The sequence below is a fragment of the Mauremys reevesii genome, linkage group 3 (assembly GCF_016161935.1).
Source record: "Mauremys reevesii isolate NIE-2019 linkage group 3, ASM1616193v1, whole genome shotgun sequence".
Classification (NCBI taxonomy): domain Eukaryota; kingdom Metazoa; phylum Chordata; order Testudines; family Geoemydidae; genus Mauremys; species Mauremys reevesii.
This window is the reverse complement of record NC_052625.1, coordinates 93,042,865-93,060,169: the sequence shown is the minus strand read 5'-3', so window position 1 is coordinate 93,060,169 and position 17,305 is coordinate 93,042,865. Positions and strand designations below refer to the sequence as shown.

General features: G+C 40.6%; 1 protein-coding gene across 1 annotated transcript in view; it reads left to right on the top strand.

The window, feature by feature from the left end:
- Nucleotides 1-17,305, top strand: part of SYNJ2 (synaptojanin 2) — an 89,818-nt gene that overhangs the window by 1,429 nt on the left and 71,084 nt on the right. The window contains exon 2 of the mRNA XM_039529548.1: nucleotides 13,312-13,398. Coding sequence (XP_039385482.1) covers nucleotides 13,312-13,398 — 87 coding nt within the window. The remainder of the gene's footprint in view (nucleotides 1-13,311; nucleotides 13,399-17,305) is intronic.

Below are 17,305 nucleotides of genomic sequence, written 5' to 3'. Positions count from 1 at the left end.
ACATGGTGCACCTGGCTGACAGGCCAGAGATAGGCACCTTCTACCACTTGGGCTCCTTAGCTGCCACCACCCCTTCCTAAAGTTAGGTACAGAAACCAGGTCTACTACTTAGGTAGTTTATGTCCTAGCAGCCAAAACCATCTGGGTGTGTCTGTCTCCTGCTCAGGCATGACACCTTTCTCACACTCACCCTACATTTCCTTGTGCCCCAGCGGGCTTTTTTGAAGATCTAGTGTTATCCCTCCACCTTTCAGTAGTCTGTCTGCAGCTCTCCTGCAGTGGGTTCTGATGGGCATCAGGTGTTAGGGCCCAGCTCAGAGTACACCTTCAGGATCAGGCCTCACTGGCAACATAAGGATTCCCCTGCCTAGTTTGAGAATGCCCCCTCTGGAGCTTTGTCTCAAGCTAGGGCTCTGAGCAGCTTGTTAGCTGTGAGGCAGCTCAACACTTAGGGGACAGTGCAAATGCTGACCTTTTGGAAACTTAAGCACCTAGGGCACTTTAGCCCCTGTGGAGTAAAGTCAGTGCTTAATTTGTGCCAGGGCTGAGCCCCAGCACCTCTGGGCTTGGCAGTTCATAGCCCCAGCACCTCTGGGTTTGCTATGTCATTTATGAATGTAAAAGAAAATTGCTTGAGCCCCAGCATCTCTTTCATTACAAATTAAGCACTGGGTAGAGTGAATAAGAGCTTTTGGAACATCACTGGCACCTAAGTGGAGAATTTAGGTGTCTAAAGAGATAGGGAGGTGCATACGGATCTGGGCCCAAGTTGCCAGTGGCCACCTGCATATTAACAATTGTGCCTTCTAGACAATGTATTGTTAAAATGTGGATAGCCTGTATGCGCTAGATATTATTTTTGGTTATTAGGCTATTAAGTATATAACAGTTAGGTCCTGTTCCTGAAGTTGGATCTGTGTGAACATGTCACCGTGTAGCACCTATTATTTCATTGTGGCTCTGTCCAGGCATAGAGGTCCATATACACAGAGCAACTTAAAGTATTGGGGACTTAGACTCTGGGGGGTGAGAACTGTGTAATTTATGCTTTGTATAGCGCTAAGCACATTGTCAGCACTTAACAAATAATAATGTGTGTGATGTGACTGAGTTCATGTTATAAACATTAAGATTTTTATCATTCTTTGATAATTTAGAGCGGGTTGGAAAAAAGTCTTTTCTGTGGAACATTTGGACTTTTTGGCAAAAAACTGAAACATTTCAGTCAAAAAACAAAATACTTTGATTCTGAAATTCTGTGGTGTCTCATGGGAGTTGCAGTTCAGGTGTCTTATACTCTCATTCTGCTGTATAAACTGGGCTTTCTGATTGGACTACATCTCCCATAAAGCAGCATGGTCTCCCCTCATATTGAGAGGCTGCATCATGGTAGTCCCACAACTGGGTGTGATGGGAGGGAGGGAGGATGGGCTGGCCTGCCTGGCATGGAGGAGAGAGAGGACATGAGGAAAGAACTGACAACTTCTACACACACTGTGAAACACAAACACATCCAAATTGAAATATTAGTTTTATTGTTTTTAAATTTTTTTTTTTTTTTGTTGTTTTTTTTTTTGTTTTGTAAAAATTCAAAAGAATGAGGAGGAGAGAGGGGTGGTGTGTAACTAGTGTTCCCACCAACCCAACCAATTTCAATTCATTTTTCATTCAATAGATGATACTAAACTGCTCAAGATAGTTAAGACCAAAGCAGATTGTGAAGAACTTCAAAATCTCTCACAAAAAAGTGATTGGGCAACAAAATGGCAAATGAAAAATTATGTGGATAAATAAATAAAAATGCACATTGGAAAAAATAACTCCAACTATACAATACAACATGGGGGGGCTAATTTAGCTACAACGAGTCAGAAAAAAATCTTGGCGTCCGTCATAGATCTCTCTCTCTCTGAAGATGTCGTGTGTGCAGAGAAAAAAAAAAAAAGCAAAGGATGATAGGAATAAATAAAAAAAGAGAGAGAAATAAGATATATTATTATATTATATATAATATTATAACGCCCACATATCCCCAACTGTGTGTGTGTGGTGTGTCTTCTCTCAAAAAAAAAAAAAAAAAAAAAAAAGAACTAGAAAGAAAAAAAAAAAAAAAAAAATGATTAGGGGTTTAGAGAGGGTCCCATACGAGGAAAGATTAAAGAGGCTAGGACTCTTCAGCTTGGAAAAGAGGAGACTAAGGGGGGACATGATAGAGGTATATAAAATCATGAGTGATGTTGAGAAAGTGGATAAGGAAAAGTTATTTATTTATTCCCATAATACAGGAACTAGGGGTCACCAAATGAAATTAATAGGCAGCAGGTTTAAAATAAATAAAAGGAAGTTCTTCACGCAGCGCACAGTCAACTTGTGGAACTCCTTACCTGAGGAGGTTGTGAAGGCTAGGACTATAACAATGTTTAAAAGGGGACTGGATAAATTCATGGTGGCTAAGTCCATAAATGGCTATTAGCCAGGATGGGTAAGAATGGTGTCCCTAGCCTCTGTTCGTCAGAGGATGGAGATGGATGGCAGGAGAGAGATCACTTGATCATTGCCTGTTAGGTTCACTCCCTCTGGGGCACCTGGCATTGGCCACTGTCAGTAGACAGATACTGGGCTAGATGGACCTTTGGTCTGACCCGGTACGGCCTTTCTTATGTTCTTATGTTTGTTTTTTAATGGAAAAAACCAAAATGTTCTGTGAAAAGCAGACAGGTGAGGAAAAATTGATTTAATGGAGAATTTTTGACTAGTCCTACTGCTGCTGATTTGTTATGGCTTCACTCTATTGGAATATTTACATCAAAGGATACTTTATTTCTTGTGAGGTTCACTGCAGAATTTTTTTTGTGTTTCAAATTTACAGCTTGAAGTTACATTACCTTTGGTTTGGTTACCTAATTTCCCCATCCTGAAAGGAAGATTAAAACAAAACAAAAAAAAATACCTGTGGCACTTTAGAGTTGTGCAATTGTACTTTTGTGCAACTTCATATGGGTTTAAACGTCCATGCTCTTTGAGACAAAAAACCTACAGCTGCAACACCGATGTGCAAATCTATAGAGCAGTAGCCTCTTATATACATAAAATTGTGAGAAATTCTTTGCTGAACATGGCGAAAACAAATGTCAATCCCTAATCATTTTATTTAAAAATATTTTTTCATAGTTACCAACCAACAATTAGTCAACAAGGACTAGGGCCAGGGGATATTCGAAGTTTTTTGGGGGGAGGGGGAGGAGTTCAGTTCCTTTGTTTATTACGCACAAAAAGACTCATAATTTTTTTTTATGGGAAAAGAATAAATATTTTCCCTTCCCCACCACTATTAGTTAAAATGATAGAATGGAATGATAGCAAGTATGGAAACAGATTTTACAAGCAAGAAATGTAAAACAAAACTGGAAACTGATCTAAGCCCTATGTTTCAGTTTGTAAATCTTTGGCCACCTCATAACTTAGAACCTCTTTGTTTTGTACAATGAAAAATTTAAAATCACATTCAAAGTAAATTATTGGACACCTTTTTTCCCCTCTGCAAGCCTCTGAATGAGTCAGAATTACAATTTCACTTGTCATTGTGTCTGCCTGTATTTCTAGTGTGTTGTACAGCATACAATGTCTTTATCATATTCCCAGATAAAAAATACATTGAACTGGAGTTAAGGTTGGGCGTACATATCAGTAATGGGAAAGGCACTATGAGGCTGTTGTAATTATCTCCAAAGCCAGCATTACAAGCCCAGGAAATTCAGAGTTAAATTTAATTTAAAAGATATATTTAGATTTGGAAATGCTTCTATGGCATTCAAACAACCTTAACTCCTCCCTATAGTGATGCCATGTAATAACTAGACAATTATGATTAGTGCATAATAAATAGTGTTTGTAGTCCTACATTAGATTAAATTGATATTTAAAGATATGTTTGATTTTTATTTTTTTCCTTATAGTGTTACCATGGGTTGAAGTTAAGGTTGTTTAGGTGCATTAACAGTGCATTTTGAAAGAGGGCATTTTGCCAGTGGCAGCCCTACAGCTTCAATCTCATTTTATAACAATGGAAGAGGGTAGCCATTTTGAAAGAGAGCAGTTCTTCATGGAATTCACAGTAGAAGAACATTAAGCATTAGCCTCTGCTGAAGAAGCAACTTTCACCTATGAAGAATAGTGGGGAAAATTATTATTATTAAAAACAAGTCTCTCAAAGATTGCAAGTTGGAGAAAATAGAGGCAGACACTGTCCCTGCCTTGAGGACCATACAATCTGTGAAAATGAGCGACATGCCAAGACCTCGAGCTGCAAACATATAGGCATCTGTTAACTTTATTACTTATGAATGAATCCAGTGAAATGATGTCAACGGGACTACCTGCGGTAGTAAAGTTAAGCAAATGCATAAGTGTTTGCAGGATTGGAGCCAAAGGGTGTGGGACAAGGATAAAATTCAGTTTGTAAACTCTTGAGGCAGAGACTGCCATTTATTATATGTTTGTACAGTGCCTAGAACAACAGGGCCACCTGGTTGTGGCCTTTAGCTGCTACTGCAATAAAAATGCCTAATAATTACACATTTTATATACATCTGCTATTTTAAAATTAATTTTAGCTTTGTAATTACACATACATCTAGACCTTTCCTTAGCATAAGTCCATTTCAGTGTGTTGATCTTCACACCTCATCACAGGCAATTGAATATGCTTGGAGCTGAAAATTGATGTCATCAATGCTTACTGGTGATGTTTGTTTGTTTTTTAATGGTCCTGTGCATTTCTTTAATTTTCTGAATAATTTCCTGTTTGTTTTTGAATTCGAGATAGATGCTCTGATATTTTTATGAAACTAGCAGCTGTAGTTGAGTTTGGAGAGTGATCCACTTTCTTGAAAGTATGTTTGCTCTCTCTCACTTTGCCCATCTTCAGTTGGGTACTTTTCAGAAAATGTTGAGTGCTGTTTTTGAAATGTCTTTCAATACATTTTTTTTTTTTTTGGCAGTGAAGGCAAAGGAATCTGTCCATGCAGAATTAAACTCTATTTTCTTCTGAGTTTTTTTTTTTTTTTGATGTTTTTAATTGACAAATTATAAAAACTTTTTAAAAATTCGATGTTAGTATCACTTCGAACTCCCATATAAAACAAAAAAAAAAAAAAAAAAAAAAAAAATATATATAAAATAAAAATTAAATTAATAAATACAAGGAGGCTGAAGACCTGCCTTAGCTGCTGCTTAGCATATTCTTTCAGCTGATCTTAGTAGTCAAACACAAATAATGCACGAACTGTTTGACTGCTATACATTGATTAACATGTAATTTGAACATATTTATATTTACTAAAATACAGAAAAGAACCCACAGCGTGATCCATTTTTCTGTCATGCTGAGATAATTATATGGCAAAGTTCAAAACTGTGTTTGCATTCTTAAAACTTTGTTTGCGTTCTTAAATGTCAAATTATCCTTTTATTTTTGGAATCTTTTGTAGTCTGTTGGAACATGTTCTATATAAGCACTGATGCATTACATTGTGTGGGCAAATTGTTGAATACATGCTTTGTGCACTTGAGGGTGAAGCTCCTTTGTGATGAATGTAGTCTATAGGATTTGTATTTGTTATACATTAGAAAACTATGCTAATTATGCATAAATTGTTCCTGATGGGCTAGGTCTACATGTCTTAGATAACAATAGCAAGTTAGATATTAAAATAATATATTGCCATGTTAAGATAACTAAACCGCCACAGTCACAGGTGTTTTATGACTTGTATGTTACACAACAGTTGGCCTTAAGTTCATCAGAGGAGTTTCAGAGCAGGCTTTTGCTGTGTATGCTGCTATGTTTACCGACAGCCCAGCTCATGCTACACTTTACACAATGTGTTTTTCATTATTCTATTGCCAGACTTTTGTTGGGATGTTAATTTAAAAAGTGTATACTATAAATATAGTGTGTGTGTAAATCAGCTTGGCTTTTTTGGTGAGGATGGGAGAAGGAAGTCAGAATCAGCTTAGTCCATCTTAGTCCATCAGCTTAGTCTATCATATTTATAGGATGCTACTAAGCACAATCCTAGGTAATATGCTGACTATATTGTTTCTCACAATGTGATGTGAGAAACACATGTGATCAGGTTTCTATTTGTTTTCTGTTTGCTTCTTGTGGAAAAGTTCTCATGTTTCCCTGGTTAGTAGGAGAAGCACAGGTGAGGTGAACAAGCTGTTGCTGCTGCCTCCAGCACATCACAGCTTTGATCCTGCAAATGCTTACACATGTTATAAAATTTACACACATTGAGTACATAGAGTTAAGCACGTATGCAAGTGTTTGCAGGATCAGGACCAAAGTAGGCAGAGGAAGGAGCTAGATCCTGCCACTGGGTGCGAGGCTCTCTTCCTCCTGCTCCTTTCTTGAAAAGCCACTTGCCTCTATGTCAGCCAGTGTTTTTAGGCGTGCCCAGCTCCCACCCTAATTTAGCTGTAGGAACTGTGGTCTCTCTCTGCTTTCTTTCTGCTGAGGCATTTATAAAAGTGCCAGTTACTTGGGTTTCAAACATTTACGTCCCAATTCTGCTCCCACTGAAGTCAATGGGAGTAGGATCTGACCCTTAAGGAATACAAAGGAAACTCTATAAAGGATTTTGCGCTCTGCCACATGAATTGGCCACTGTTACTTAAAGGGCATAATTCACAGAGAAAGATCATGCTTGATAAATGAATTTTGAGATGTAGGAGTTTGAGTGGTGCTTTTCATTAGGTTCTGAAATAATATTTGTATACGTTATATGAAAAAGTCATCACTTTTTATTGGATTTATTAAAGGCTAATTGCATTGTGTCAGTACATCTGCTTGCGCCTTTGCTGGGGTTAAGTTTTTGGGAAGGGAGCCAACTTGGTATAGAGTTTAGATCAAGGATGTCTAATATTTGATGCTAAGAAAGGTGCTTGAAGAATGTTCTGTGTGCTATGTACACCTTGCCTCCTCTAAACTGGAACAAAATTGTACTTACTGGGGCAGAAGTGGATACCATAGTATATGTACAAACACTTATAGGAAAGATATCTTGTATGAAACATTAGTGGGAAGCTTCATTGAGGCTTGGTAATTACTAGAAGCATTGTCTGGTTCCTGTAACAGTTATTACAAAATAAATGAATACAGTATGTATTTGAAAACTGCACTTGCTCATCCATCCAGATGAGTAGGAAACTTCCTGGGTGAGTTCCATCAACTGCTGGAGCATGTAAATTTTCATTAAAAAGAAAAAAAAAAGTCTCTAGTCCTCTTGGTTGCAAAGAAAGGTTTCCAAATGTGAACAGAGTATTAACCCAGTGCTGTGTTGTTTTCCTACATTTGCAAGCAATCAGCTCCAGGTACCTCTGCTGGTTGGGGTTTTTGCAAGCTGCAGTAGTGTGAAACGGACTCCTTGGTACCCTGTGGGCAACAGGGAAACCAGCTTGGGTCGAGTCAGTTTGTTGCTAGTCAGGAAAGCTCTCAGTACTTAGCATTCGACCAGCTAGAGAGATGCAATTGCAAATATGTTATTCAACAGATACCAGGGAAACTTGTCAAATAATATAGTCCTGTGGGTCTCAAACTGGGGGGTCAGGACCCCAAAGTGGGTCACGATCCCATTTTAATGGGGTCACCAGGGCTGCCATTAGACTTGCTGGGCCCAGGGCTGAAGCCGAAGCCTCACTGCCCGGAGCCAAAGCCCACGGGCTTCAGCCCTGGGCAGCAGGGCTCAGGTTCCAGGCCCCCCGCACCCAGGGCAGTGGGGCTCAGGCTTTGGGCCCCCCGCTCGGGGCAGCGGGGCTCGGGCAAGCTCAGGCTTCAGTCTCCCCTCCTGGGGTCATTTAGTAATTTTTGTTGTCAGAAGGGGGTCCCGGTGAAATGAAGTTTGAGAACCGCTGGCACTCAACTAACTTTTTTTTGCTGCTTTTAGAGCCCTAGTGGAAAGTTACTTTTAAAAAAGTAAAAAGTTGACTAATGATTTTATAATTTAAATGCAATACATTGCTGTTTTATTCATTTAAATTGCTGGGGGGTCTTGTTTAGGGTTTCAAAAAGTGTTAATTTAAACATAACTTTATATTATAAGCAGAACAGGTAGTTGCCATCTTATGCATTGATACTTCTCACTCTTAATAAAGGAAGGAATTGAAGCTAGAATGTTTAGGGTGTTTTGTGATCTAGTGAAAGGGAAAAAATGGTGCTTGAAAGGTTACTTTCAGGTTTAATATTCTATCAGATGTAAAGCACAAACATCTTTCCCTGTGTTGCTCAGTGATACCTTAGGGTTTTACAACTAACATTTTTTTAAAGTTCTACAGTAGTTTCACTACTTGGACTGTTTACTCTTTGTGCTTCATCCAGCTTGGACAACCATAGACACATTAATCTTACTTTTGTTTTTAGACATTCACATTCTGGTTCTAATTCTCACGCCCCAGCATGAGTTGCAAACAGTACAGGGGAATGTTTCAATCCAAACAAAAACGCCTGGCTTTGTTTACATTTATTTTACATTTTATTAAAAAATTCCTATTAATTTATGTTTTTAAATGCTTTTTCTAAAATAATAAAACCTAAATGTTGGGCCTAAACTATCTGATAGTTTCCCTTTAACATTGTTGTTTGGTACCCCGAGCTGGGTGAACATACCATTATCTGTGCAGTTCAGCAACGGTTGTTGCTGACCTCAGTTGATGTGGGGTCCCACTCCCCAGGGCTCTGATAACAGAAACATGTAAGGTTTCAGAGTAGCAGCTGTGTTAGTCTGTCTGCCTCAGACAGAATTCTTTCTAGGGCACAGAGGGAGCACATCCAGTACTGCATCGCTTCGGGAGTGCTGCATGCTACCTCTTGCACGCTGGTCTGGCTCTGCAGGCTGGCTCAAAGTGGGTGAAGGGTAGGCCATGCCTGGGGACACACAGACCGAACAGTCCCTACTCTCCCCTGAACACAGGGATTGTAATTGTGGCTGGCCTTTATACCTTGCAGAGGGGAAAGACTCCTAGTGACCTACCCCTGACCTGCATAAAGGCCAGTCACAATCTAGCCCAGTGACAGAATCCTGTTTTGGAATAGCACTTGTTGAACCCACTGATGGGAATGCACTGCTAGTATAAGTAGGCACAACCCAGTTGGAATCAGCAGAGCAGAGCCTATGTATATCAGGGTACATCTACTCTGTCCACCCCCCCACCCCGCAAAAAAGAGCAGCCCATGGCAGTGAATCTTGGAGCTGGGTCAGCTGGCTTAAGCTCATGGGGCTTGTGCTACGGGTCTAAAAATAGAAGTATAGATGCTTGGGCTGGAGCCTGGGCTCTGAGATGTGTGTCTCTGAGCTTGGGTGCCAGTCGGAGCCCGGACATCCACACTGCTATTTTTAGAGCTGTGTTGCGAATCCAAGTCGGTTGAACCAGGACCTGAGACTCACTACCACGAGTCTTCCTTTGCAGTGTAGATATACCTTTAGTGCCCAGTGAATTAGGCCCAGTGACTAATTTGCTGTTCACTTTGATACTATCTGGCTTAATTCAGATTTGATCTAAACGTCTTTCTCCACTCAAAAAATAGCAAACCAAATACTGTTTTGATTTTGGACCACACAGTTACTCAGGGCTTGTCTACAGTAACAGCAGTGCAGCTGAACCGGTGCAACTGTGCCGCTGTAGCACGTGGTGAAGATGCTACCTACGGCAACTGGAGAGCTTCTCCACTCGGCTTAGCTGCCGCCTCTCGGGGAGGTGGAGTACCTGTGTCGGCGGGAAGCCCTTCAGTTGACATAGCGCTGTGTACACCGGGGTGTTAGGTCAGTATAACTACGTCACATAGGGGTGTGGATTTTCCACACCCCTGAGTGATGTAGTTATACCAACATAAGTTGATAGTGTAGACCAAGCCTTAGACTGTAATGTCTTTAGGGCAGGAGCTGCCTCTTTATCATGAGTTCGTACAGTTCCCAGCACCGTGGGGACTCTACCACACAATATATATCGTAAATGGGCACAAAGACCCAGTCTGTACAGACCCGTGGACTTTCCCACCCTCCAGATTTGTATAGCTCCCGTGTCACCAACTACAGCTGTGTTCGGTATGTTGTTAGTTACTGTGTTCAGAGGCTACTATAAATATGCAAGGTTCAATTCTGGGCTGCATCTCTAAGGGGCGCAGCACAAAAGATGCAGCCTTGGGGTGGAGGGATGGGCAAATGTGGCTTGATGCAACATTTGTGCCCTTTGGATTCGGAGTTCCTCCAGGAGACAAAATGGTGCCCAGCAAAAATGAAAACAGCTGATGTAATTTCCCCTATCTGATGATGATTTATGCCAACTCATCCTGGGTTGCCTATTGGATGCAGCACAGTTTAGAATCCTCATAGTGCCATGTCCTGTGGGCAGCCCTGCCCCAGACACACTCCCTGTGCTAACTCTTGTGAAGGGAGCAGCATAGAGCCATTTCTGGAGCCCCTACTGTACCTCCACCAGGTGGATTCTCCCCCAGACCCTGATGGCACATTGATGACCCCTGTACACTGGAAGGGCAGCATATAGAGGCCGGAACTGGGGAGAAAATCTGTCCTTGCAATCTCTGCAGCTCAGTACTTTGAGGAGAATCATTAGAAACATTGCTGATAAGTTAAATGATAACATTTTATTAACAAAGCTAGGCCACCAGTAGGTCTGTACCATACCGCCCATGAGAACTGCTCACGCCTGCATTTTGGGTCTTCTCTCAGTGAGAAGCCAGCCAAAGCATCTCACATTTAGCTAACTGGGAGATGACAATACACAGTCTACCTTCAGCATTCCATCTCCTGTTCATTGACCTGGTAAGCTAAGGCCTAGTCTACACTAGAAGAGGTGTGTTAGTATAGCTATACTGGCTACATCAGCAAACCCACATAGTGTAGATACAACTTACATCAGCAGAAAAGGGGGTTTTGCAGCGATAGTTTTCACTGGTTCTGTGAATGAAACAAGCCATGCTGCCAAGAGCACTTTTCACTGGTATAAATGTCTACACTAAGGCTGTTGCCGCTATAGAAATGTCATGAAAAATCACCCCTCTGACCAACATTACAATACCAACAAAAGTTTCTAGTGTAGATCTGGCCTAAATGATGGGATAGATCTGCAGAACTGTTTGCAAAACCAAGCTAGCCCAGGCTTAACATCTGATGCTTGCTGAAACTTCCATCTCTGTTCCAAGCTCTGCTAATATGCGTGCAGTGTGTTGGCTTGCCTTGCCAGCTTCTGTGGCTTTTCTACACACAGCAACATCAGCTGCCATGAGCTGCACGTGGTATCATATTTTTATATTGCTTAATCTCACATTGATACACATACTGTACACTTTGTTCTTTAGTTTAGATCATGCCCTTAACATACATGTTGATGACGCATATTCCAGTCCCTGGTTCTTGAAGAAATATCTCCATTCTCCCTGCTGCCTCTTGTGTCTAGCCTGCGAGTTTGTTAATCTCACCTCCACCTGCTTAGCTATCAATCTGCTTAGCTATTTCCTTCAGAGTGGTAGCCATGTTAGGGTATGTCTACACTACCCACCGGATCAGGGATCGATCTATCGGGGATCGATTTATCGCATATAGTGTAGACGCGCTAAATCGATCCCCGATCGCTCTCCCGTCGACTGCTGAACTCCAGCTCGGCGAGAGGCGGAAGCAAAGTCAATGGGGGAGCGGCGGCCGTCGATCTCGTGTTGTGAGGATGCGAAGTAAGTGATTCTAAGTCGATCTAAGATACGTCGACTTCAGCTACGCTATTCTCGTAGCTGAAGTTGTGTATCTTAGATTGATTTCCCCCTTCCCGCCCTGTGTAGACCAGGCCTTAGTCTGTATCAGCAAAAAAAATAAAAAATGAGGAGTCTTTGTAGCACCTTATAGACTAACAAATTTATTTGGGCATAAGCTTTCGTGGGCTAAAACCCACTTCATCAGATGCATGGAGTGGAAATACAGCATGATGAAATGATGCATCTGATGAAGTGGGTTTTAGCCCACGAAAGCTTATGCCCAAATAAATTTGTTAGTCTATAAGGTGCCACAAGGACCTCTTGTTGTTTTTAGCTATTTCTGTCATCTTCTCTTTTAGTGAAGGTTGCAGTGTTTGGGGCAAGGATTTTGCTTCTATCGTAAAGTGTGCTTCTGCTGCCATTGGAAAAGGAGGAAAATGGTTTTCTGCCCCTTCTTTGTTTCTTTATGATCTATAAAGATGGCCTGAGAGGATTTGCTCCAGATTTACAGTGGTGTAACTGGGATCAGAATAGGTTGTCTTGTGTACTCTGATGTAAATTTATACTGATTTGCTCTTTTGCGAGTTTTGACTTCAATAAAAAATTTTTGACTCTCAAAAACTAATTTTTGCCATGCTGCCTATATTGAATCTTGTTGCCATGTATAAAAAAAATCCCAGTTTGTTGTTCCCCTTCCATGTCCTCTGTCTGTCTTCACTCTGACTGTGAGATTGTTGGGGCAGGGATGGTCCCTTCTCATATGTCTGGAAAATGCCTAGCACATGTGGGTGTTACTCAAACAAATATATATATATATATATATATATATATATATATATATATATATATATATATATATATATATAAAACAGCTCTAGTCTTAGGGCTGTATGAATTAATTGTTTGTGTGTGTGTTCTTTTATTCTGATAGTGATAATCCATTTGCTGGTGTCTGTATCATATGTTGGTAGAGGTAAATCCACAAACAGATCATTAATTAACTGTTGCAACTGGCTCCTCTCTTTTTCCTTTGTGTGGTGTTTGAACAGGCTTGTTTGCACCTTATAACACTCAGACCTGGGCTACACTTTGGAGGGTTCAAACTAAAATAGACAACTTCAGCTATAGCGTAGCTGAAGTCAAAGTATTTTAGTTCGACTTACCTGGCCATCCTCACGCCGGCGAGTCAACCACCGCAGCTCCCGCATCGACTCCGCCTACTCCTCCTGCCGAAGTGGAATACAGGCATCAATTCGGGGATTGATTTATCGCGTCTAGACAAGACGCGATAAATCGATCCCTGATACATTGAACACTACCCGCCGATGCGGCAGGTAGTATATACCTACCCTCAGTCTTTTATGGGGATGTTCTGTCACTTTTAAATAGCTTCCTAGTTTAACACTGTAAACCCCACATGCTTATTCATGTTTATCTAATTGTCTTGTTTGTTGAGTGACGGGAGGGGTTTGGTACAAGACTATACCAGTCTGAAAACTGAATTGGGTAACTAAGGCTTGATGCCTTTGTATTGTGTTTCTTCTCAGCTCCTGAAGAAAAGGAGGCAATTAAAGGGCAATATGAAAAGCTCATGGATGCCTATGGCTGCTTGGGAGAGCTCCGGCTAAAATGTGGTAAGTAGCTTTTGGAATAAGGACAGTTGTTAGATGCCCAAACAAACATGGTTTAATCCCAGTGACCAGAGAGTTGCCTAATTTCTGTCAGTTTTGGAAGACATTTGGGCTCTTGCTAAATATAACCATTTTATTGATGCAAATGTATTTTTTATAAACTGTGCATTAGGTTAAAAGCACACAGTCAAGTATTATCTTAAGAGTTTTTAGGTTAAGTATCTTGCATTCCTTTGTTTCATAAGACCCTCTTAGCAACTTGTTGTTTTTCCTTCCACTTTTGTATAATACAAATGTTGATTTTTTTCCCCTCCCTTCCTTTTGTTTTGAATTGAGCTAGTTTTAATAATGGCTCTTATGATTACTAAGGGCCCAGTTGTGCAAACACCAATGTACATGAATGACTTAATTCACATGAAAAGCCAAATTGACTTCAGTGGGCCTTCTTGCATGCATGAGTGTTTTCTGAATGAGCCCCATAACTTCAGCTAACACACTGCAGAATATCCTTATACATCAGCATTGCTCTTAATTTTCATATGCTTTCAGGAATCTTGAATTAGCAAAGAAGCTGCTGCTACTCTCTACAACAGGAACATAAAATGAATTTTTGTAGTGCTATAGGAACAGAGCCATATCTCACTGATTTGAGGGCGCTCAGTACCTTGCAGAATTGGGCCCAATAAAAATACATTTCAGTTCAGTGCTTAAGGTGGTTTTAAACCAACATTTAAGTAAACATTAGTGCTTGTAAAATGTGCCTCATTTACAGCTTGAGAGACTGAAATTCTCTATGTATAATGCAGATAATAGCTGCACCGACTTCCCCACACTGCCCTGGCAATGAACCTTAACCTTGACTTGGAGGTGTGAGACTACTTCATTTGCATTCCACATCTACTCAGTCCTTGGCCTCTTTAATGAACCTGCCAACAGGGATAACAAACATAGTAATGGGTGAATGCCTGTATACTAGAAACTAATATAAGATTATTTACTTAGGCTTTGTCCATACTAGCACTTTTGTCGGTTGTCGGTCAGGGGTGTGAAAAAACACACCCCTGACCAACATAAGTTTCACCAACAAAAGCACTGGTGTGGACAGCGCTATGTTGGCAGGAGAGCGTCTCTCGCCGACACAGCTACCGCTGCTTGTTGAGGGTAGAGAGCTCTTTCCCCCAAGCATAGTGTTATGCTATACAAACCACACAGGATCTTTTATAGAAGAAGGCAAAAACACTGCATTTATTGAAAATACAACAGTTAGCTTATGCTTTTTAGACACACACACACACACACTCTCTCTCTCTCTCTCTCCCCCCTGCTAGTTGATGTTTATAGTTACCAGTCTGTTGTAGCTCGAGTCAATCTAATGGCCAGTTAGATCGAGCATGAGTGAGGAGTTGGGCTCTTGTCGGTCGCGATCCGATTCTCTGAGGTTTTGCAGGACTGAACCCAGAGTTCCCTGGCAAAACCCCAGCTTTATAGTTGTAAATTCCCATTTGAGTCCATGCATTTTGCAATGTCATCCTGTAATCATTAGTCCTTAAGAAGTGTTATCATTTGATGGTTATTGTTGGGCTTCCTATCGTTATCATCTATTTGTTGTCTCGCCTTCGGGGGTGCCTGCCTCATCTCTGAGGACGTCAATGTTGCTAACATGTTTAGCATCAGATACAATGGACGTTTTTTGATTTGTCTCCTGGTCTTTCCAAGTTTCTCACTTTTTCTGGACATTTGTGATGGCTTTCACACCTTATCTTTTCCTGATACATGCATTCTTCATTCACACAAACAGTCTCTTACAGAAACATTCAAAGGTATACAGACAGCAGTATATATTCAGCAGAATACATTGTAAATCAAGCCTTGCTAAATCTTATAACTAAAACAATTCACATTGGGGCTTCAGGCCCTCAACAGTCCTCTAATCTCCTTAACGTGTATACAATACAAGATCCTGTCTCTTACTTACTAAAATCTTAAAACAAAGAAATGTATATTTAACTAGAGTGCCTAATTTGTAATACATATAGGAAACCATAGTAAACATTATAACTTATCCTAAAACAAAAGGGTGACCATAATTAGTTGTTCTGGTCTGTTCCTTTCTGCTATTCAAAAAGGGTGGCTGGCAGGATAAAATCAAATCATACATTAATTCTTATAATGCTATATAAAATCCTGCTCCTACAATAGAGTGGCTACACAGGAGACCTTACAGTGGCATTGTGTAGACATAGCCTAGCTCATTACATATAGGACACTGAACAGCTGTTAGGGGGTAATGACTTCCATCTACTACAATTTGGATGGATTTGAAGCAGTTATTTACAGATGAACACTCCATATCAAAGTGTAAATCTGCAGATCCGTCTCACTACTTGAAGCAAGAAGGGGAGTTTTTGTTTGGTTTGTTCAGTTTCTTGTGAGGTAATTGAGCAATTCTGTTAAACTGAATGTCAGTTTTGTTCATGCTCTTGAAAATAAAATAGAGTGTATGGTCCATTTTTCTTGGCATTCCTGAGAGGAATTTATTTATTTATTTATTTATTGAGAAAATCTAGTTATTTCTGGTGACTCTGACCTGAGAAATTCCCCCTGTAGAGCTCTGCCAGTGCATCTCTATCTGGTCCGAATTTTACCTCTGTACTGTTCCTGTTCAAAGCCACTTCTGAAGAGAGACTGCCAAAAATTCTGTTAATGGCTTGATAATAAGGACTGACTGCAAGGTATATTTGCATAGTTCTCTTTAAAAAAGCCACGGAGGGCTGTACTTAAATAGAACAGACCAAAGGTTCCCAAACATTTCCCAGGGCAGATTAGAGAGAGAGAATGTCATTTGCGTGCCTGCTCTCTCATTGGTAGTTGGGGTACCATTTTTCTCTGGTCCCAAATACGTGACTTCACAATCCCTACAGCAATTGCTTCCATGGAAAAGTGAGAACAGGAAGATATTTAATGTATTTTTCACTTCTTTTAATGCGTTTTAACAGCTGGAAACAAGGAGAACAGCGCAATGCAACCAGCCAGCTCTCTGCAGTGCACCAGTGGTTTGCAGACCACAGTTCAGGAACCTATGGAATAGGCAGTGACAGAGTGGTCTATTTGACCAGTTGGTCACTATGGGAAACCTGCAAGCAAATCAGCACCTTTTGTGAGTGCTAAATTAGCCAAAAATATTTTGAAAATACTCTACTCTTCAAAGGCATACGCAAAAGAGCGTATTTGCCAAGCTGAGAAACAGTCTTTTGTAGGAAATACAAAATGTGTCTGGGAGCTCTCCGGGCAATGAATTAACCTGTAAATACCAACCAGTACTTAGGGATCAGTATAAGTCTTAAGTCTCCTTGTCTACAGAAGTTTAGTGTACTCCATTTCTACCTGCCAAGGAGAGGAGAATAGAGACTGCTTTTTACGTTGCCTTGCCTTTGCACAAGAATGCTGATGGACCCTGTGAAGCTGCTGACAAAGTTAATGTTTCCCAGAAATGACAGCATTCACTCGTGTGCACTTACGTCAATTTGGATGACTCACTAGATTCCCCGTTTTCTTTTTGTTTGGGAGGAGCTGTAATAGCATTAACAGCTGAAGGTTTCTGTGCTGTGCTTCAGCCAAGGTTTTGCTTCTCAACGGAGGTTTAGCAGTGATGTTTATTTTAAGCAGTATGCTAACGCTGGGTTTATGGTATTGTACAGCACACTGTTCAGATGCAGTAGTGCCAGTAAAAGATGTGTGTACTGTATAAGGTAAATTCTGGACACTATCAACTATGGGGGTTGCTTTATTTGATGAAATAACAGATTTCTCTTCTGAGAAACATTCTCTGTGTATGGGTATATATACTTATGCTAAAACGTAAGAGATTTTCACAGGCACAAAGGGCAGGTAGGTGCCCAGCTTCCATTTG